At 36.5% G+C, this 23,851-nt stretch overlaps 1 protein-coding gene across 1 annotated transcript in view; it reads left to right on the top strand.

The window, feature by feature from the left end:
* LOC136884963 (methyl farnesoate epoxidase) overlaps positions 1-23,851 on the top strand; it is a 157,962-nt gene that overhangs the window by 121,784 nt on the left and 12,327 nt on the right. The window contains exons 7-8 of the mRNA XM_067157312.2: positions 3,858-4,038; positions 17,384-17,501. Coding sequence (XP_067013413.2) covers positions 3,858-4,038; positions 17,384-17,501 — 299 coding nt within the window. The remainder of the gene's footprint in view (positions 1-3,857; positions 4,039-17,383; positions 17,502-23,851) is intronic.

Here is a 23,851-nt window from a genome sequence, read left to right as displayed (position 1 = left end):
ATGTAGCTGTGAGTTTGCATTTGGTAGATGGTGGATTCAAATCCATCTGTCAACAGCCCTTAAGATGGTTTTCCATCATTTCCCATTTTCAAACCAGGAAAATCCTGGGGCTGCACCTTATTAAGGCCATGGTCACTACCTTCCCATTCCTAGCCCTTTCCCATCCTTGCATCACTGAATACCTTCGATGTGTTAGTGAGACCTTAAAAACCATGTAAACTATATGGTGGTGAGATTTTGTCCAGTTCAAACTAAGAATATTTCTTAAATTAAAAAGAAGGATAAATGAGACTTCTCACAAATGAACTTGATCATGACTCCAACAAGATCAACCCATTATGTCCTTGAATTTGTTCTTCTTATTATAAATTGTTGAAGTGTAGAACGGAAGGTTTGATCCACTCTATTTAAAATCCAGTCCAACAACAACAAAGCATGACTTCATCTGGCCTGATATAATCAATTACACAATTAGATCCTAAGAAGTCATATAATTTAATGAATGATAAATCAGTTTATCCTAGAAAGAGTTTTAACAATAACAAGACGAAGATTTTAAATCTGGTAGTATGATAGTTGATTTTTTTTTATGGGCCTACGCTTAAATGGAATACAACAGAACAAACAGTAACAAGAAACATTTTATCTTTGGCTGACTCTTCTAAGAAATCCATCTGAAGTTTTAATACATATTTCAAAGTGTTGTACAACATAAGAAAAACCAGTTAAACTTTTTATAAGTGTTTTAAAGTGTTCCATTATGTTTTAATGTGCCATTACAGCAAACATTATCAAGAAGTGGTCAGTGTGTGTATATGGGTTAAAGATAGTGTTATACAGTATATGACGATGTTTTATGTAAAACAGAATAATGTTAGACCATGAGATATGGGGAATGTTTATACTGATGATGTTGAAATCGTTGATGAAGGGAGTTTGGGCTCCCGAAACATGTACAAGCGTAACATTGTATAAAACTAGATATTGATAATATATTGACAGGGAAGACCAAACAATCACCTTTTGTATATTATAAGTTAGAAGAAAGTACAACTAATCTTCCTTTCCTCACCCCACTGCTCCCATTTACCTTCTAGACCCCTCCCCCTCCCCTTTCCTTATTAGTTCTATTTTAAGCATAATTAAGGCACAACTTTAAGATGGATTTTAACAAAGATTATAATTCTTTGTAAAAAATGTTTTCAGCTAAGCCATGAAATAAGTAGCTAATAAAGGAAACATGTACTACTAGATAACTTGCTTTAAGCAAATGTATAGTATCAAGAACATGAAAAGTCTTATTTATTACAGAATTCTGTTGATATGTTGTATTGCAGCCAGTATCCAGTAATTGGGAGATAGTGGGTTCGAACCCCACTGTCAGCAGCACTGAAGATGGTTTTCCGTGGTTTCCCATTTTCACACCAGGAAAATGCTGGGGCTGTATCTTAATTAAGGCCACGGCCACTTCCTTCCCATTCCTAGGCCTCTCCCATCCTGTCGTCGCCATAAGACCTATCTGAGTCAGTGCGACGTAAAGCAAATAGCAAAAAAAAGATATGTTGTATGTTTCGAGCTGTCAGTGTGGAGTTGGCATGGAATGACAAAGTAGACAAATAAGCTTGAGTGGAGCTTTTAAAAGTAGGAAATATATAATATGAAGATAAATTCAGAATTCAAGAGGACAAATTGAGACAAATATTAATTTATAGGACAAGGAGTAAGAGATTGGAATAAATTATCATGGGAAAATGTTTGATAAATTTCCATGTTCTTTGAAAATGTTGAAGGAAAAGCTAAGTAGATAATTGATAGGGAGTCTGCCACCTGGATGACAACCCTAAATGCAGATTGATTGATTGATTGATTGATTGATTGATTGATTGATTGATTGATTGATTGATTGATTGATTGATTGATTGATTAATTGATTCTGTCAAGCCTACTGAAAGAATTATACTAACTGTCCTTGCAAACAATGCCTTCATACTATTTATCACAGCAAGAGCCTGGTGGGTTCCTCAAATAGGTGTTCATAAGCAAACAGTCTAGAAAGCAAACAGTCGCAAGATGAAAGTAGTATAGTATCAACTGGGATGAAGAGTCGTCGGAGCATGGATCACAGAAAATTTAAATGCGCAAAGATTAAATAGAACAAGGCAGTACACTTTTTAAGATATATTTTGGTCCACCTTTTCAATATTAGTTGATATGACTGTGAATTTCATATAAATTCAGGGATACCAACTAGTATTGAAAAGGTGGACAAACTCATCTCTTAAAAAGTATATTCTCAAGTTATATGTCAATACGGATCTAATCATGAAGTTCATTATGTGTAATAATAAATAGAACAATTTAAGTGAATGATTAAAGTTATACTACACATTCAAGAAAGTGAATCCTAAGGTACTGTGACGTTTAAATATAAATACCGTACACATAAATATACATAACTAAGTAGCATAAATTTAAATGATCAATTTGACCTTAAGCTTTAATACTAATATAAACATTCTGTGAGATGCACAAATACAGAGAAACAATAAATCTATGGTGGTGCCATAATGAGGGGTATAAGGTATAATGAAGAATCTGGTAGTTTTCCATTGCTTTCCTGCTAGGCCAGAAAGTACTGTTTGCAGCACAACCAGCCCTATGACTATATTCAGACTCACCGGTTGTGCTCGGAATGTTATAACTTAGCACCACCCATTCTCAGCAGTTTCCAACAGACTGAGATGTCTGTTCAAAGCTACATTTTGCTCTGGCCTATACCAAGAGACAGCTGCAAAAATACTACAGGGTGGCACATGAATAGTTGACACATTTACTTTTAGAATAACAACTTTATTTTTCAAAGAACACTAACGAAATTTTAAACACAGGTAGCTTGGACCCTGGAAATACATTTCACTATATCACATGTTCAGTGTGGCCTCCACTGCTGCCGACAACCTCTTCGAGACGAGTACGCATGTTGCTGATGACTTTCGGGGCACAGGTCTTCATGAATTTCACTGCAGAGCTGCACAATCTGAGCACGCATTTCCATGTGACTTTGAGATCTTGTCTGGTTTTTCTGTAGCCCAAAATTGCACATTTTGTTTATTAACTGCCCTGTTTAGATGAAAATAGGCTTTATCAGAGAGCCAGGTGTTAAACAGTATTTGATCTTTATCTTGAGTCCATAATGCGTACTGCAATCTCTTCTGCCTGTGAAGATCTGCTAGCTTGTGTAGTACAGTCATTTTGTATGGGTACAATTGAAGGTCGCCGTGTAACATTCTTTGAACTGAACAGCGCGATATTCCACTTTCTCTTGAAGCTCGCCCTGTTGCAGCGATGTTTTCAGGAAACCGAACTGCTGGTGCACGTGGTCGCTTTTCTTCCTTCACACTGCCTTGTTCTTCAAAGTTTCTGTATAAGCGAAGGATAGTGTTCCTTGCTGGTGTCCACCTAGTCTGAAATACAGCTCGAAATTTTATATGTGACGCCGTAACACTTTTCGATTTGCAATAAAAGATTACTGTTTTGGCACGCTGCTGAACAAATAGTCGGCCGTGGTTGGCCATGGCAGAAGGCTCACTGGAATTCAGGCATTCGGAGACAAAGCAGCAGTGTCACCTCTACAGTTATTTCCATGAAACAGGAAAGGTGTGCACGAAATTTGAACCACATAGTACATAAGTTGCATTTTATATTTGCTTTTCAAATGTGTCAACTATTTGTGCGCCACCCTGTACATCCATGAAGAAATAGCTACAGGCTGACTTGATGATATAACAAATAAAAACAAACCCATGTGTGTGTTTAAGTGTGATTTGATTTTGTGATGAACATATTTTTTGTTTCAGAGGACATGCTCGTAATTATCTGTATGGACTTATTTGCTGCGGGAGCTGAATCTGTAGGAAACACTCTTAGTTTTGCATTGCTGTACATGGTACTTCATCCTGAGGTTCAAGAAAAAGTTCAGAAAGAAATTGATCACCAGATTGGTCGTGGCCGACTACCATCATTACAAGACAAATCGAGGTATTATTGATTCAAACATAAAATGAATTCACATGAAACACCGAATTCTTAAGTATACAGTAGGATGCAAATTAATCAAAATACAGTCTTTTCTAAGATTTCTTATAATTAATGACAGCAGAATCATGCGTACCTGCCTTTGAGCGTATTGCATTGTAGTGGTATTTTGGTGTTATTCTTAACATTATTGTATATTTTCGGATGTTCTTTATAACACAATCATTATTTGAATGTCTCCAAGCATGGCTGTGCAAATTTTTGGTATTGTATCGTATTAATGTACTGCAAATTGATCATGGATACCACCCTGCAGAAATGGTAACAAATAGTGACATTAGCTGAGCATACCTCTACGACTCAATGATTTTGGTGTGGCTATAATAAGTTCAGTTTTTAAATGATACCAAGAAACTGTTCTTTCTTATCACTAAAGGCATGAAAATATGGTTGGAAGCACAAGACTACACAAATCAAAATCAAATCAAAATCTCTTTATTTGCAAATGAGGTGTCTACCTCGGTGGCAAATGGTACACTAAAATACATTATTGTCAAGCACTAAATATTAAATTAACAAGAGAAGAAAATTTTTTCCTATAATACAATATTATACAATTTACGCTAACAATGTTTTCTATTAACACACAGCTCATCCTTAATAAATTTATATTGTTTACAAAATTCTAATTATAATATCTCCTGTACCACTTACAAATATAGTCAACTGATATACAGTATGTGGAATTGCTTCAAATGATACTATAAAACTGGTATAACATTAATATTTACATTGCATTTATTTATTTACTATTTTTTTTTTTTTTTTACCCGTTCTGGATCCTAAGTAGCATAACGACCTGCTGCGTCTTAACCAGAGCCCCTTTTGCCACCACTTTTCAGAGTTCCTGAAGGGCCTTCACAGCTACCGTAGCGGTCCCAGGGCCCTCGAAGTCCCCACTGTACTTCACCCCTACAGGCAGTCTCCTACTTTGGCTGTCCAAACTCCTTAGACCAGGGGATGGAATTAATTTATTCACACACATTTTTTTTATTTACAATAACCTGCACCGGTCGAATGCCCTCTAACACTTCATTTATTTTCTCTGTTGCTGTTTATTCTCTTCTTGAATATCTGTACAGAGTTTGGAAAAGGATCAAACACTACCGCTGGTAAACTGTTCCACTCCTTCACACCCTTCCCAATGAATGAAAATTTACCCCAATCGCTTCTGCTAAAATTCCTTCTAATTTTATATTTGTGGTCAGTCCTGCCGATATAATTATTTTCCAACTGAAGCCTCTCACGGATATCTCCCCATGCTTCCTCTCCTGTATAGGCTCTATATAATCCTGTAAGTCTAGTTTTCTCCCTTCTCTTACTTAAAGTTTCCCACCCAAGTTCCTTTAACATTTCTGATACACTACTCTTTCTCCTGAAATCCCCTGTTACAAATCTTGCTGCTTTCCTCTGCACACTATCTATTTCTTTTATTAGGTATTCTTGGTGAGGATCCCAAACACTGTTTGCATATTCCAATAATGGACGAACCATACTCAAGTAACTTTTTTCTTTTAATTCTTTGTTGCATCCTTTAAGTAGCCTTATTATGACATGTAATGATCTGTATGCTTTCCCAACAATGTCATCAATATGACCCTTCCAGTGCAAATTACTTTCAAATCTCACACCTAAGTATTTGCACTTGCCTTCTTTTGGGATAACTACCTCATCCAAAGTATATTCAAATTCAGTTTTAAAGCTCCTGTTTGTAAAAGTTGTAACAGTTGATTTGCCTCCATTAACCTTCATATTATTTTCTTCAACCCATTGTTGGATACTTTCAAGGTCCCTTTGTAATTCTGAACAATCCTCAATGTTGTTTATTTCTCTATAAACAATTATGTCATCTGCATACAATCTTATTTTTGATGTTATATTGTTCCCTAAATCATTTGCGTATATTAAGAAAAGTAACGGACCGATTATACTACCCTGTGCAATTCCCTTCCAAACTTTCTCTTCCTGCGATACATTATTTCCTACTTTGACTTTCTGAACCCTTGAATTTAGAAATGCTTTTATCCAACGTGTAACCCTTACGTCCAATCCTATTCCCTCCAATTTCTTTAATAATATTCCATGTTCCACTCTATCAAAGGCTTTGGAAAGATCTATGGCTATGCAATCTAACTGACCTCCTGAATCCAACTGATCTGATATGTCCTGCTGAAATCCCACCAGTTGTGCCTCACAAGAAAATTTCTTTCTAAATCCATACTGGCTCCTCATGAACCAATTTTTATCATCACATATCCCTCTGATGTACTTCGATATTAAACTCTCCAGAATTTTACAAACTATACTGGTCAGGCTGATTGGCCTGTAGTTCTCTGGTTTCCTTTTATCACCCTTTCCTTTATAAATTGGTATTATTATAGATTCCTTCCATTCCTTTGGTATTACACTATTATTTATGACATAGTCAAAGAGAAATTTTAAATAAGGCACTATGTACCACCCCATTGTCTTTAATACCTCCCCAGTAATTTGATCACTTCCTGCAGCTTTTCCTTGCTGAAGCAGTTGGATTTCTCTGAAAATATCTTCGTTTGTGAATGAGAAGCTTCTTGTTTCCCTCTGTCTCTCTCCCTCTCTATCTTCTGTTTCGGTTTCCAACTCTTGACAATCATCTACTGAATCTCTAAATAGGTTTGCTTTCTCAGTATCTGTTAAATAGTGTTCACCCCCTTCTCCCACCATTGTAGGAATTTGGACTCCTTTTCCTTTTTGATTCCTGATATATGAATACAGCTTTTTCCATTTCCCTTTGTGGTCATTACCCTCTTGAAGTATGCCATTCATATAATTCTCTTTTGCTTCCTTTTTCACTCCACACCAAAAGAAGACTGTTTAATCTTGAGAAGGAAAAATAAAATATACTTCAAGCTCTCAGCTGTTGACCTAAACTGGGATTAAAGTCAGTGTATGCAAAATGTTACCACAGTTTGACACAGACTGTTGGAGGAAGGAAGAAGAACGTGCAGACCTGCAAAGAAGCTGCTTCTGACAGATGTAATGCACAAAGAACAATTGATATAGAACAAAATTCCATACGGATGAGTCTGTGGAAGATAAGAAGAAAGTTGTAGTTTCAGATGAAAGCCATTTCAAGGTTTGTGGTCAGCACACCTTATGTGCATAAAGAAACATCACAAAAAATGTCAGCGGCCCATATTCATCAAGCACCTAAACATCCTCCAAAAGGTATGTTCTGAGGTTGAAGGGGCCAGGGCCTTTTAGTTCCTGTTAAGGGTGTGATGAATATGTACGATAGTAGTATTCACATTACAAAAACTCTTTGAAGATGGTGGTAGTGCTTTTCAACAAGACCTGGCACCTTATCACACATCCAAAAAGGTGAACAAATTTATAGAAGAAAAAAAGCATTCAAGTGCTCCCTTGGCCTGGCAACTCACCCGTTATAAGTCCCATAAAAAATGTATGGCCATTTGTACGAAGAAAAACTGGATAGATCAAAGAATATGAGCATGATACGTTTGCTTATCAATGTATGGTTTCATAATGAAGATATAAAGAATATTTGTGCAAAATTGGTGAAATCCATGTCAAAATTTGTACAATAGATACTGTTTTGAAGATCGAAGAAGGTCACCTCAAGCATTAAAGTAAGATTTCTATCGTCATCATAAGACGTATCTGTGTTGGTGTGACGTAAAGCAAGTTATTGAAAAAAAAAGTAAGATTTTCTATAATTTCAGAACTGATTTTCAGTAATTATTACAACTTTTATTATGAGACACTGTTTACACGTTACTGCAATAGTATACTAGCGTCGACCAGTTTTCATGAATCCAAGCAATTGTACCTTTTGAGTTCTATGAAATATCATTAGGTGGAACTCAAAGGTGTATCTGTTTTAGCTTCAGTGAAATGGATTTGAATAAACGTTGAGTTTCAGAGGTTAGGCAAAAACTTCTAGAAGGTAATAATTCCAGTGTTGACTAATGTTAAAAATACATGGCTGTATTTGACAACCACACATTACATTGCTATTTTATATTTTCTACTTTTTCACTGTGAAGTACAACATAAAACCTGTCATTGTGGGCTGTATTTTAAGATAGCTATGTGCTCCTGCATACCTTTTTGTAGAACTTATTGTGCTATAAATTTCATGCACATAAATAGTTTAGGCAGCGTAAGCCAAGACGGTGTTCGCGTTTTACAGAACACATTTTGTTTCCTATATTCTTTAAATGTATATTTGTGGATATATTTAACTGTTTAGGCATTATAAGCAATGAAAGTGTTCCTGTGGCATTATTTTCTTCAAATTGTTTTGCAGAAACCATTGTGGCTTAGCTTTCTTTCATTGCAGTTCAATATTTAATATATGGAAACCTCCCTTGGGAGATCCTCCAGGCAACGGTGAAAACCACATAAAAATCAGTCTAGAGGTTCTCGAGTTCTAAATGTAAGATATAGATATTGATTCCCATAGGGACCATTTATATTGGAATTATAACTGTAAGCTGAGTGTATACCCTTCTTGTGCCTATCATAAGGGTTCTATTGTTAACAAACATAAAAAAATATCACAGGAGGTGAACTTTTAAAGATAACTATATAGTCCCACAGATTATATTGAATGCCCTACAATTCTTAAGCATATAATCTGTGGATACCTTTAACAGTTTAGGTAGTGTAAGCTGAGAAAGTTTTGCATGGTGTCTTTTTCTTCGACTTGTTTCAGAGAAACCACTACTGCTTGGCTTCCTTTCACCACAATTCAATACGTAGGTACTGTACCCGTCCAAATGGTATTTTATTGGATTTAGAGAAGTTGGTTTAATTTTCGTAATGCAATACGGGTCTACGCATGAGCAAGCACCAGCTGATTACCGTACCATTCCGCTGAGGACGAGAGCGAACTGGGTCAGGCGATAAAGGTCACCGCACGTCACAGGGTTTACGTTACCTAGCGAGCCAGAGGCCAAGAGGAATGACATTCCAGAAAGATCTGCTCCAAATTTGAAGAATGAATCACGTCGCAGAATAGCTGATGACTAATGAAAATTAGTGAAGATGTTGGTTGGTCGGAGAATCATTCTAGAAAGACATCGAACAGTGTGGTTTCAGAAGAGAGACAGCGAACAGTAGAGTTTTTTTAGAAGAGATATCGAACAGTACATTTCCAGTGGAGAAAGCGAACAGTGTGGTTTCAGAAGAGAGACAGCAAACAGTAGAGTTTTAGAAGAGACGTCGAACAGTACAGTTCCAGTGGAGAAAGCAAAGAGTGTGGTTTTAACTGACTACAATCTAGTACTGCACGACGACTATGATATTTAAGAGTGCTAATTTAATTTTACGTGTAGACGATTCAGTCTAGTGCGATATATTATTGCCGTACATTTTCCTGGGTGGAACTTTCCAAACCACGGACAGTCAGTGCTCACATTATGTCAAGTATTGCCGCAGAAATTTGTGGAATGTTCTAGTATGAATTACGAGGGAAGATTATCACCGAAATAGAATCTTCTAGAACAAACCTGGCCAAGGAACATCGTTTCATCAGTAATACAGTAGATTATCCGAGATTCCGACAACTCAACAATGTGCTGTAAACTGAGATATGAGCTCAAGATTTGAAGCTTTCTGTAGGGTTGAACCAAAGTGTACATCATTGCACCAGTTAAGTACTGTAAGACAAACTGTTAATCTACAATGAGTGTGGATCAAATTTTAATAATAAATTTTAGTTTCAGCAACACCTATGAAGGCCAGCCGTCATCATGGACTGGCCAAGAATGAAATCCTGGGAACTCTAAAACATGGCTGGAGTGATTCTATGCTATTTGACTTCACAAGAATCCTGATGTGTTAAGCCAACGTGTGTGAGCCAGCACGATGAATTTGTTCATCTACAATCCACCATAATCCCGAGGAGGAACTAACATCTACAGCTACGTTCAAGACGCCGGAGATTTACATTGGAATAATAAGTACTCTTGTTACATTTTCTTCTCTTTCAGTAGATTGTTAGTTGGATTGTATTCTTATTTAATGAAATGTAGATTAGTTAGAGATGTAGTATTTAAGTGGTGGTGATGGAAGAGTAGTCATGGATTCATTGATTCATTAGTTTCATTTTGTGCATATTCTTGGAATATTGCTGTGTTGATTCAATGATTGATAAACCCCAGTTGTTAGTGAATTTCACAAGGTTACAAGTAATTAAGGTCTTCGAAATGAATTACGGGGGGAATGAAGCCTAATAATAAGCATAATAATGATAATAATAAAAGAATAATGTGCGACTTCATAAAAATCATGACAATAAGGATGTAATTAGTTGGATTATGTTAAAATAAAATTAAATTGAAGCCTTGATAAAGAAATGATTTGTGAAGTAAGACTGATCTTAGAAGGGAAGGTGATAACTGTGGACAGTAGGCAGCTCATCAAGAAGATGCTTTTAGGAGTAATTTTTTTAAAATTTCGTGTGGCTATTCCTAGCCAAGTGCATCCCTTGTAAGGCAGACCCTCCGATGAGGGTGGGCGGCATCTGCCATGTGTAGGTAACTGCGTGTTATTGTGGTGGAGGATAGTGTTATGTGTGGTGTGTGAGTTGCAGGGATGTTGGGGACATCACAAACACCCATCCCCCGAGCCATTGGAATTAACCAATGAAGGTTAAAATCCCCGACTCGGCCGGGAATCGAACCCGGGACCCTCTGAACCGAAGGCCAGTACGCTGACCATTCAGCCAACGAGTCGGACCTTTTAGGAGTAATAATCAGGGATATAATAATAATAATGAGTCAGAACAATTTAAAATGGTTGTTGAGAATTAAATGTGAGTGATGATTGTGATGATAAATTTTTATGATATTAGACGACATGGGACCACTAGGGTACATGTTAGTCGTGAGGATAATTGTGATTTATGGTGATATAATTAATTATTCAGGGAATAATAGACTTCCGCTCAACAACTTATGTTAAGTATGACTCGATAATTATTTTTCTCTTTCCCTGAGGTTATGAGTGCATTCTTCGAAGTATCCCTAACTGATGGTGATGATTATTTCTTCGATGTTTTTATTCATCCTATTTTTGTCATTTATCACAGGTCATGATGAGTCATTGCTATTATCTGCAAATAATGCGAGGGTCTTCAACCTAATTCTGAAGGGAGACATAATAATAATAATAATAATAATAATAATAATAATAATAATAATAATAATAATAATAATAATAATAATAATAATAATAATAATAATGATATCCTTGAAAATGTGATAAAATCTGCTGATGAATAATTGGGGGAGATTGTGTTATTATGTGACAGCTTATCCATGTGTTTCAATAAATGTAAATTCTTTTAGCGATTTTTCTTATGTGGTTTATTGTCCAATGGAATTTTAGTTTACGTTGATTGTGCGTTTTGCTATGTGACACTCTATCTATCCACAGTGTATTAGTCAGTGAAAAATCATTCAATGTGGTTTATAAAAGGAATACAGTCTAACATAATCTATGAAGGAGGGGAAATTTGCCAAGGAATTTCCAAACAAATTTGTCAAAGAATTTCCAATGGTATTGTAAAGAAAATTTTCATATAAGATTGAGAGATTTTTCTTACGATAATGTTCTGAGATTTTCCAAGTATTTTGTAAGTGGATTTTCTGAGTATTGGAAAAATATTTTTAGAAGTAAAATATTACTGAATTCTCTAAAATAAAGGAAATTTCTAGAAAATAAATTAATATTTTCAGAGAAAGGACATGGTAATTTAATGAGAAATAATTGATGGGAATTTATCCAAACTTTTATGAGGAGGTAGAAATAATTTGTAAAAATTTATCCCACAAGGGAAAATTGTAATTTCATGATCTAATGTAGCACTATCGGTCATAACGACATTGTCGCTAACATTATGATTGGTCCAATGTTACAGTTCCATAAATGGAGGATTTGACCTAGAGTATGACTTCGGATGGTGTTTAATTGAAGACAGGTTGAATCAAATGGAACCCATGAGCATGCTGTGGACTTATATTCATGTTGCAAACCAGAATCAATCGATTTGAGTTATATTTATGTAAATAGTTTTTTTTTCTTTTTCTTATGCACTGTCCAGACTGTTTTATATTTTGATAAATGTTATTGTTATTTTGTTCCAATTTTTTTTTCATGTTATGTCACCTATCCAGTCACCTATGGCCCTGCAAATATAAATATTTCTGACGGTCGGTCCCGAAACAGTAAAGTCGGCCCTGCGAACATTCCACCCTTTGGGACTCTTGCTCCGCCAACTGAGCGACCCTGGAGAAGGGGACAGTACATAGAAACGTTTTCTGGGAGATCCTCTGGGCAACAGTGAAAATTGCATAAAAACATGTGCAAGATTTCTCAAGTTATTAGGCTATTGAATATTTTAACATTAAAATATTTATTTAAAAGAAATTATTTTAATTGGTCCACATTTTCAATGCATCTAGACTACCCACTTAATTATAAATAGAAATTCTAGTCACATTTTATATACAGTACATGTTTTGACCCACAATGGAGCATCCTTACCTACAAAATATTGTGGTAGACATCTTGAAAATTAAAATCTTAAAAATAGATGGTTACATAAGACATAATAAAATGAGATGAGAAAATAATAAACATACTTACAAACTTTCTTTTGTCTAAAGTATTTCTTCTTATCTGTGAAAACCAGTGGAAAATGGTGTAGATGTGGAAGTAGTCTTAATGTTGTCACTAAACAAAACAGATGCTTGTAAATGTGTACAGATGGGCCAAGGGAACATCTCTTAAGCACTATTGGACCTTATTTAATGACAAGAGTACTTGTTTGTTGTAAAGGTTATGTCAAACTTGTATATGGCAGTAGCAAAATGAATATTCATTTCACCGGGCGAGTTGGCCGTGCGCGTAGAGGCGCGCGGCTGTGAGCTTGCATCCGGGAGATAGTAGGTTCGAATCCCACTATCGGCAGCCGTGAAAATGGTTTTCCGTGGTTTCCCATTTTCACACCAGGCAAATGCTGGGACTGTACCTTCATTAAGGCCACGGCCGCTTCCTTCCAACTCCTAGGCCTTTCCTATCCCATCGTCGCCATAAGACCTATCTGTGTTGGTGCGACGTAAAGCCCCTAGCAAAAAAAAAAAAAAAAAAAAAAAAAATATTCATTTCTTCTGTGGTTTGATAAAGATGTTCCCCCTTAGGCCTTGTTGAATAGACTCTGTCAAGCAACCACTTTGATGTTGCCTCAGGAATGCTTTTCCCATTCCTAGAGCAGGGTTCCTACAATTAACAAAAATAAAAAAACAGCTATTGCAGTTGAACATTTGAAGATAGGTGTGTGTTCTCACAGAAGATCAATATTAGTGTCAGATCCATACTTTCTGGGATCGTTGAAATGAATTGCGACACTCTGGATGCCATTTAAGTCCAAGCTCAGTCTCCATTGGTATGGGGTTGAGAAGAAGGAGTGAAAAAACAAGATGTCCACAAATGTTATGCACAATATTCAGTAGTTGATGATCGAATGTGAGTCGAAACATGTACTACTCAACAAATATGACTATAATTTCCATTTATAATTAAGTGGATAGTCTAGGTATATTCGAAAAGGTGGACCAGTTAAAATAATTTCTTTAAAAAAATGTAATGTTAAAAAATGACAATTATGAAATTTGTCACTTGTAATTATTAATTTTTGTAACGTCTGAAGCCATCTCTTTTCAGTTTTGACTCAGGTAATTTTTAATGGTTAGGTTCTTCAGTCTGCTGAAACTAATTTTGAGTAAAAAATTCATAAACTACCTGAAAAAGAAAACATATGATAACAGTATTGTGCCTGAAAAGGAAACAATCATTGCCATAAGACTGTGTCGGTGCGACGTAAAGCAATTAGCAAGAAGAAAAGAAAAGGAAACAGCTTAATTAAAAAAGAATGGCATGTTTTGTTCTTGAAAGGACATCATCAGATTATATCAAATCATACTCAAATATTTAGAAATAATATAAACAATTATGTTTATTTCTTTTTAAATACTTATGAACTTGAAATCTCGAACTTATCTTAATGAAATCCTATTTTGTCTCTACCCAGACAACTGGTCATTGAGAGTCTAGTAACTACTCATCTTCATGAAAAAGAAACAGCATGAAACAACAAGATGATACTAATGTATTGACTTAAGGAGGATAGTAAATGCTATTTTGGTATTAATGTAAGAGATCAATTGCCAATACGGATAAAATGAAGTTTATAATCAGTTATAGTCTGTAATAAAAGAGTTTGTTCAGATGTTAGATGTATTACACTTTGAATCCTCACTTTATGCTTTCTAAACTATTACTGTAAAATGGGGTAACTTCGGCCACTTTTTCGTATATTTTAAAAATTTAAATGTGAAATATTCCCTCTAATTTTCTGAAATATATAAGTTCTGTCATGTTTGTTCTTCATTTTAAAATACAAATGTAATTCTAATTGTTATCAGGAATGAATTATGATTATCGAAAGGGTGGCCGGAGTTACCCCATGTTTTAGGTGCCGTAACTTTGGCCACCATATAAATAACTCAAGAAATGAAGTTTTCTTCAACTTAGTGTTACTTTAGCCACTGTGACAGTTTTTTAAAAACCTGCAGAATGCCCCAGTATCAATAATCACAAACAAATTAAAACAATTTGTGGTGAAACAGATGTAGTGATCAAATTTACAGGATATTTCCTAACAATTCATATTTTCTCCGAAGAAGAAACTGTTTTATTTAGCCTAAGCATACAAGTATTGTATGATATTACAAATTACATGTTGCATAGCATAACTATGTGAAATGGTACAAAAGGTAATAAATAAACTGTACGAAAATCATTAAGTCCAATTGTAAGGAGAGAAAAGAAGGTTGAAAAGGAAGCAATCTTGTAGACTGTCCTCATAATACTCTGCCTTCTAAATTAGAAAATATCTGGGCAATCAATCAAGTTCTTAAATGTGTATTATCCATGTCAACTGATAACTGCAGCAACATAGTCTGTCTTCAGGCACATTTATCATTGAAAATGGGAACTGTCTTTCCCCTCCTTGTCTGGATAAACTTCCTCTTTCTTCTCAGATGCCTACTGAACTGTTATTGTGCCTTTATTAATCTCTTCTAAAGCATTCTTGAAGTAAACAGGATTGTAATTACAATACCTGTATGTTCTTGGCATCGCTGAAGTTACCCTGGAAGAGGACAACTTTTATCACAAAACTATTTCTGAAAAACCTATTTGAATAAACTGCATCAAATTGGGTTGATCGGTTATCAGACGTACTTGCATTTTGATGCCATAAACCACTGGAATAGAGAATTGAATGCTAGGGCTAGGGAACAGTTTTGTTTTCTTCTGTTACCAAACAAGACAATAGTCGGGGCTGCGAAATAAATCAATTGACTCAACAATGAGCCCGTCAATGTTCTTTGGACTACTGAGTATTGATAGAGCATTCTATTGTGTGTGCATTTTAGTTTGTGCAAGTATTTCATCTTTTTTAGTATGGGAGTAAGGAGAAAATCAATGTTGTTATTCATCAGTGGCCAAATTCACCCTGTATGGTCGAAATTACCCCACTTTATGGTATATGTTTTAACTGCTTTCAGACCATCCCATTTAACTCAGAAAGTGATTGAACATATCATAAATACTTTGTGGTATATCAGTGACATATTACCCCTCTTGAGACTGCACTCAAGTACATTCTTAGAGGTCTTTTGGTGATGATGGGATAGGAAAGGGCTAAGAAGAAGCAGGCAGAGCCTTAATTTAAGTATAGCCCTAGCATTTGCCTGGAGTGAAAATGTGAAACCTGAGATAAACATCTTCAAGGCTGCGAATGATGGGGTTTGAACCCATCATCTCTGAATAATAATGGCGTGTGGCCTCCGGAGAAGCCTCGTGCAGGTCTTTTGATTCAACTCCCGTAGGCGACCTGCGCATCATGATGAGGATGAAATGATGATGAAGACAACACATTCACGCAGTCCCTGTGCCAGGGGAATTAACGTATTATGGTTAAAATTTACGACCCTACCAGGAGTCGAACCCAGGACCCCTTTGACCAAAGGCCAGCACGCTAACCATTTAGCCATGGAGCTGGACCCATCATCTCCTGAATGCAAGCTAAAAGTTTCACACCCCAAACTGCATAACCAACTCACTTGGTTAGCACACATTTCTATGACCTGCCTCCTATGAGCAATAGAATCCCCTCAATTTGTGTGGGACCATATCAGATGTCAGCTCAGTTCCAGTGCCAGTCTAAAGTATATCAAGGGCCAGTGATAACAGCTAAAAGCTGACATGTTTCAGGAGAGGATACAATGTACTTACAAACCAAATTGGCGCATGTATCCAGACCCAAGATGCTGTGACATTCTATTTCCAGCCAGACAAGAATTTTAATTCTGGGCAGGAAGAGGATTCACTCAGCCTTATGAGACCAACTGAGGAACTGGATAATAATATGAGAAGCAGTGGATCCAGTCACCTTGTGGAACTCCTTTATTTGCAGGCTATCTGTTTGAGCAGCAGTCAAATGGGCAGACCAAGGTCATAATGAGCTGTTGTACAATGGATTTGTGTTTTTGTGTCTATAAATGATAGTATATCCTATGTCAGGGTAATTCCTGAGCATTTCATAGAGCATTCTCATGTGCATTACTTGTCACTTAATAAGTATTTAGGAATGGCACATTGAATGTGTTTTCAAACTCAAATATAGGTTATAACAAAATCATGTTTTATTAGACTGAATATTTTATCTTGTCTCATCATCAAATTAGAACTGGAAATTATTTAAAAGTTATAAACTGGAACTGTCATTGCACCTAAGTTAGAAACTTCAGGAATGTTGTAAGTTGAAACATTCATACAGAAATATAGGAAGAAAGGGGAACGCAGTAACTAGGCGATGTATGAAATTTAAAAATGGAAATGTGTTTTCTGACCGTGACTACATGCGTAAAATTAAACGTGGAACTGTTAAAATCCATATGACTTTTCAATGCATTCAGTTTCATTTCAATTCCACCACACCTTCTAGATGCTTTGATCTTGTCTTCAATGGGTGTATAATAAGCCTCATTAAGCACTACATAACAAAACTTTGGGTGACAACCGCCTTCTTGCAACCATTTATGGGGCCAAGAAACATCCATCTAATTCAGTGTTCCTTAAATGGGCATACTAGAAGTCCATAGGCTATAGAAATATTGCTTAAATCATAATCTTTCTTTGTTCTTCTTTACAGTTTGCAGTACACGGAAGCCGTGCTCATGGAGATTCAACGCATCAATTCAATTGCACCACTTACCGTCCCTCACAGAGCTACCAGAGATACTGAATTGAAAGGCTATTTCATTCCAAAGGTAAAATCTTTCACATTTGCATAATACATGGCCAGAAAAAAAAAAGTCACGACGTTTTTTATGTTTGTTTCAATTTATTTAGGCATTTATTTATAGCTGTATTACAGTACAGTAATGTTACTTTTTGTTTGCCAAATTCACTGCTGAAGAATCATCAGACTTCTGAGCAGTTATGGAATCATGAGCTACTTCTACGTATTTAGTAGTACAATCATAATCACTTCTTCTTCTTCTTTCTCTTTTTCCTTAATGCCCTCGCAGGCATCGAGTCCGTCATCCACTTCCCATATGAAGTCTGGCCCAGTGCCAATCTTCTCAATTCTGCTGGAGTCTTTCCCCTCTATTGTACCAGGTCAAAGACGTAAGTGTCCCACTCCAGCCTCGGTCGTCCCCTCCCTCTTTTTCCCGCTGGTCTTGCTTGGAATATTTGTTTAAGCTTCCTTTCCTCTTCCATCCTCACCATCCAAGTTCCTTCTTTTCAATTAAACTGATCAGTGGTTCTTGGTTAAGACACTCTTCCCTTGTCCTAGTATTCCTAACCATATCTCTCCTTGTCCTTCCAACTGTTTTTCGCAAATACTTCATTTCTGTGGCAGTGAGTCTGCTCTCGAAATTACTCTGCAGTGTCCAGCTTTCAGATCCATATGTCAGCACTGGAAGATATACTGATTTGTATATTCTCATTTGTTTTCCTGGTAACTTGTCTCTTTTCTATGATGGCATTATTAATATTATAATATAGATTGTTAGCTTTGTGGATTCTGTGATTTATTTTAGAATCCACTTTCCCATCTGCTGTTATGATGCTGCCTAAATATTCAAACTGTTGAACCTGTTCTAAAATCTCATTCTGCCACTTGGTGTTAAGGTCTTTTTGTTCTTTCCTAGTAAGGTGAATAACTTTACTTTTACTAACATTAACTTCCATCCCTCTGTCTTGGAGTGCGCACCCCCATTCCATCACTGCCCTCTGTAATTTATCTATATATGTTGCCACAAGTGTGATATCATCTGTGTATACTAGTGCCTGTATCCACACTGGTCTCTTCTTGAAATGTCCAACTTTGCATTTACTTGTTCACCTCTTACATTGTTTAACAACTTGATCCATGAATGTTATAAAGAGTAGGGGACTAAGCCCATCACCTGGCTTGACACCTCTTTCCATAGTAAATTCCTTTGAGGTTTGACCATTTGTCCTCACTATACCTATAACCCTCCTGTAATCACCCTAGTCAGTTTGGAGGTAATATGTGTCCTGTGTAAAGCCATCCATAGCTCTTCTCTCGGTACTCTGTCAAATTGAAATAATAACAGTAAGTTATTTATTAGACCACCTAATCAATACAAAGTCTAGTCGTGGATGATTTACATAAATTTGTTAACTAATAGTGGTACATGTTTTGCCTTCCCTGAAGGCATCATCAGCCACAGTCTTAACCTTAAATTAAAAATAAGCGTCTAAATAACACGTAATAATGAAATGAATTTTAAAATCTTGAGGAGATTTGAAGTAAAATAACATTAAAAATAACAATGATGGTTTAAAAAATACAATGTGATGAGATATAATAGTGGAAGTATTAACAAAATTAACATTAGAAGGCTGCTAAAATAAGTGCAATGGATAAAACAACAGATTGTTATACAACAAGTAGTAAGATTGCATAAAAATAAAGTTGATAGTCTGGTGGTTATAATTAGACGATGGCAAAAAATCGTATATAATCAAAGTAAAGAAGAGAGAATAAAAGTCAAAGGTTGGTCGAGAGATCCGAAGTTAATCATAATCTTGAAGATAAAAGACGAAAGTCAGAGGCATATGGTGAAGTTGTAGAACACGTTGAGGATATGAAGTTGTAGAATAGAAGTTGAAGAACAGTTTCAAATAGGATCTCTCTGGACCATCTCAAAATCTGAAGTAATGCTCAAATGTTGCAAGTTGTGAGTTTGTAGATATTCTAGTTGAAAAGGCATATAATAGTGGAATCATTTGACGGTGACAAAGATAGCTTGTAATGTTATGAGTTAGAAGTATTTGCAACAGTAGACTTCTTGCTACATGTGTTATAGCTGAAAGTTTGTGTATGATATTTATTACATGTAACTCTGTCAAATGCCAACTTCAAATCGATATATGCTGCAAATAGTTCTCCTTCCCGATTTAGGATCTTTTCTGCTGCATTTCTCAAACAGAAGATCCAATCTTGTGTTTGCTGATGGGGTCTAAATCCAGCCTGTTCTTCTTCCAGTTCTTTCTCCACTTGCTCTCTAAGTCTCTTCTCTATTATAGTTGAATATAACTTCTGGAGAACTCATGCTAAGCATATCGCTCTGTAATTATGACAGTCAGTTGAGCTTCCCTTCTTGTAAATGGGAACTATCATGTTCTCCTCCCCATCTTCTGGTATTTTCTCAGAGTCCCAAACCAACTTGAAGAGATCCCAGATCCATTTCTCTAGTTCTCTTCCTCCAAATTTTACAAACTCCAGGTGAATATTATCCCAGCCTGCTGCTTTACCAGTTTTGATTGCCTTAATTGCCTCATACACTGCCTTCAAACTAATACCTTCTTTCTTTTCCCTCTCTCCATTGTTGTCACTTCCTTTGGTGTCATGCCCACCATTTTATTGCTTTCCTTGAAGGTTTCTGAGTAATATTCACTCCACACTTCCAGGATGTCATTTATGTTGGTTTTCAGCCTGTTATTTTTATCCTCAATGTTCCTGATTTTCTGTCCCTTTTTCCCTTCAAGCTTTTCATCATATGCCAGAACTTTCTTTGATTATCCTTATAACTTTCTTCTATTTCCCTTCCGAACTGTTCCTAGGATTTCTTTCTAGCTTCCTTGACTGCTCTCCCTGCTGCATTTTTAGTTGTATATATGTTCCTTTGTCTTCCTCACTTTTGTATTTCATATATCTTTTCCGTGCTTTCTTCTTGGCTGCAATCGCTTCCTTTACTGTTTCACTCCACCATCTTGTCTGTCTCCTATTTCCTTTGAATCTGCTGATCCTGCACACCTCTGTAGCTACCTGGTTAATTGTCTTTTTCATCACTTTCCATTTGTCTTCCATGTTCCACATACCTCTGTGATTTTGCTCCTTCTGTATTTTTTGCTCAACTTATTCTCATGTTCCCGTCACTTGGAGATATCCTCTAAGGCAGATACTTTCACTTTGACATAATTCATTTTTGTTGACTCTCATATATATCTGAACCGGGTTTCCATTACCAATAAACGATGTTCAGTGTTGAGTTCTGCACTATGGAATACCCTCACATCCATTACATCATAGTGGGTATTCTTTGTGTACACATAGTAGTCTATTGTACTTCGTGCATTTCTGCTTATTGCCTCGAAGGTAATTTGGCAGATTTGTTTATGAGGGAAGAAAGAATTCCCTGTTCGCATTTCATTATCTATGCAGAACTCAAGTATTCTCTTCCCATTGCTGTTCAGACTTCTCTCTGCCCTAGACCTTCCCAAGCTTCCATGACCAGAACTCATCTTATTCCCAACTCTAGCATTCCAGTTCCCCATTATTATCACCGATTTCTATGGTATCTCTAGCTTTGTCCAATGTCCTCTGGAGAGCTGAGTAAAAAATCTCCTTTTCTAACTAATCTTTATCTTCGGTGGGAGCATATATTTGTATGAGAGCAACTTTTCAGTTATTTTCCTGATCGTGATCTAATCTCATTATCCTTGTGCTTACTGCCTTCCAATCCACCACTTTATTACTTAATTGTTCACTTGTGGTAATTCTGACCCCTTCTTTAGCTGTACTTCTCTTATCTACTCCTGAATATCTCAGACCATATCCCTGGTCCAGTTCCATCTCCCCTGTTCCTTTTTTCTTCACTTTGCTGATCCTGAGATTTTTGAGTTTGTATTTCTTCATCTCCATCACCACTTCCACTTCCTTGGCTGTCAGAGAGATACTATTCCAGGTTCCGATTCTCATATTCCGTTTCTCACCAATTCGTCGTATTCTGATCTGTCTGGCTTCAAATCTACTATTTCTCTGAATTATTTTGAAATTCACACCATATGGGTAATTAACCTTGCGATGGAGCTAGGACAGTGAGAAGGCTGCTCCCTTAAAGCTTCTGGCCCTGCTTGATTTTCTTTCTGGGTTTACTCCTATAGCCTTTGGGTCAAAACCCTATCCAAAAGGCAGTGGATTGCCTTGGCTGATCCGGGTGTGCTTATTTGGTATAACCTTATTCGCACCTGCCCTGCATATCTACAGGAACTTCCCCTATCAGCCATTGGGATACGCCATGTCAGGGTTGAGGCCCCCCATCCCAATCTGTTCCGTGAAGAGTATTGACTGGTTCCTGCTCAATTCAGAACCAGTTCCCAACCGGGACTAGACCAGGCATGCCAATCACAATCACAAGCAAGGAAACAACTTACTGTAAAAATGTCAGCACCTTTAGCATGAAACCTGACTTTGATTTTACATTACTATTTTAAAATTTCAAGTTGGTTATTTTGAAGTGACAGAAGCAAGTGTGTTTCATATTCTGCCACTTTTGGATAGTAATATGAGTGAAGTGTGGAACTATTTCCAAGTGGATCCTGTCAGTGATAAACATGCCATTTGTCACATTTGTAAAAAGAGTTTCTCGCAAGAAGGTAAATCTTACAATTCTAGCAAACTGAAGAAGTATTTCACCTCAGTCCAACAAAATAATTTGTAATAGTGAAAGTGTAACAAGTGAAGAAATGACAGTGGAAGAGCCTGTGCTCATTCATTCCATTTTGAAGTCATTATCCTCATTATCATCATCATTAACTCCTTAATTGGGTTTAACGCCTAAAGGCATCAACAACTGTCGCAGGAGTGTTGGGTTTGATGCCTTTAGGTGTTCTGGTAATTCTAAATGTGTTCTTACGTTGGATTAGCTGCCTATAGTCATCTGAACTTGGCAGGTTCAATCCTGGCTCAGTCTGGTGGTATTTGAAGGTGCTCAAATACGACAGCCCCGTGTCAGTAGATTTACTGGCACGTAAAAGAACTCCTGCAGGACTAAATTCCGGCACCTCGGCGTCTCCGAAGACCTTAAAAAGTAGTTAGTGGGACGTAAAGCAAATAACATGATTATTTATAGCCGTCTGGCTATTCTTAATCACTTCTGCCATCTATTGTCATAATTTAAAACTAATTCCATTCACATTAGATGTGATTATTGCTGTCCTATTCATTTTTATCCGATCTCACACCAGTCGAGTAGTTCGCGCCAAATCCTTCCTAAAGAATTTATTTGTGTGTATGTACATTGAAATTACTAAATTTGCGTGTTGTTGTCATCGTTTTTTATTTATTTATATTTCTTGATACTTCCTTGAAGGAATCGTAGTTCAATCCATTGATTGGTCGGCTTGGTATGCAGACGCCTCGGAATGTCTGCGTCATTGCTGAGAATGTGTCTCAGGTTGCTTCAAGGCTTTTTACGATACAGTTGTTCTGCGAATCCATTGTCCATGTTCTGATAACTTTTTGTAAATTGAATTGATGAAAACCATAACGGTATAAGTAACATTTTGTTCATTCAGAGAAAAAGGCATTTAAACATCTTAACACTCATATAAAGCATGCTATTTGTAGTTATACCACTCATCACTAGAGCGGAGAATATTACCGCTATCACTTGTATCTCTTTGCTGGTGAAAAGATACACCCTCCCGGAGTTACACCCTGCACTTAACTCATTTTTTAAAAAAAGTCACTTATACCGTTATGGTTTTCATCCGTTCAGTTGGTCTGTGTATGGTGATAAACTGTTCTGTGTGACATGAACATGGCGGGCAAAGCGATACAGAAAACGACGATCCTGAAGAAGAAGAAGAAGAAGAAGAAGAAGAAGAAGAAGAAGAAGAAGAAGAAGAAGTGGAAAGTGACACTGTATAGACTGACATTCCCGCCGACTGGAAGTAGGAATCACTAAAGAAAACATTATGTTGTGTGCCTGTCAAACCAGAGGCGACAGGAAACTGTCTACTGCTGTGAGGAATGTGACGTGGCACTTTGTGCTTGCCCGTGCATCCGTATTTACCACACTGTGCAGAATTTCTGAATGACCTATGAACCAGAAAGTATGTATGACCTATTGATGCATATCTGAAAACTTGAAACATGTCATCATAATAATGAAAGGAACACTTTTTATATTCACTTTTGTATGAACACACTGTGTATATATGTATATATTTACGGATTTACAAGAAAAAAAAGGTTTTAATATAATGCTATTGAATTTCTACTATATCACTAATAATTTAAATAAATCAAGTAAAATATATTTTTCTGTCGGGTATTTACATCTGCCGCATGCTACTG

The sequence above is a fragment of the Anabrus simplex genome, chromosome 1, assembly GCF_040414725.1.
Source record: "Anabrus simplex isolate iqAnaSimp1 chromosome 1, ASM4041472v1, whole genome shotgun sequence".
Classification (NCBI taxonomy): domain Eukaryota; kingdom Metazoa; phylum Arthropoda; class Insecta; order Orthoptera; family Tettigoniidae; genus Anabrus; species Anabrus simplex.
The sequence above is the reverse complement of the archived record's forward strand: the minus strand, read 5'-3'. Positions and strand labels throughout refer to the sequence as shown.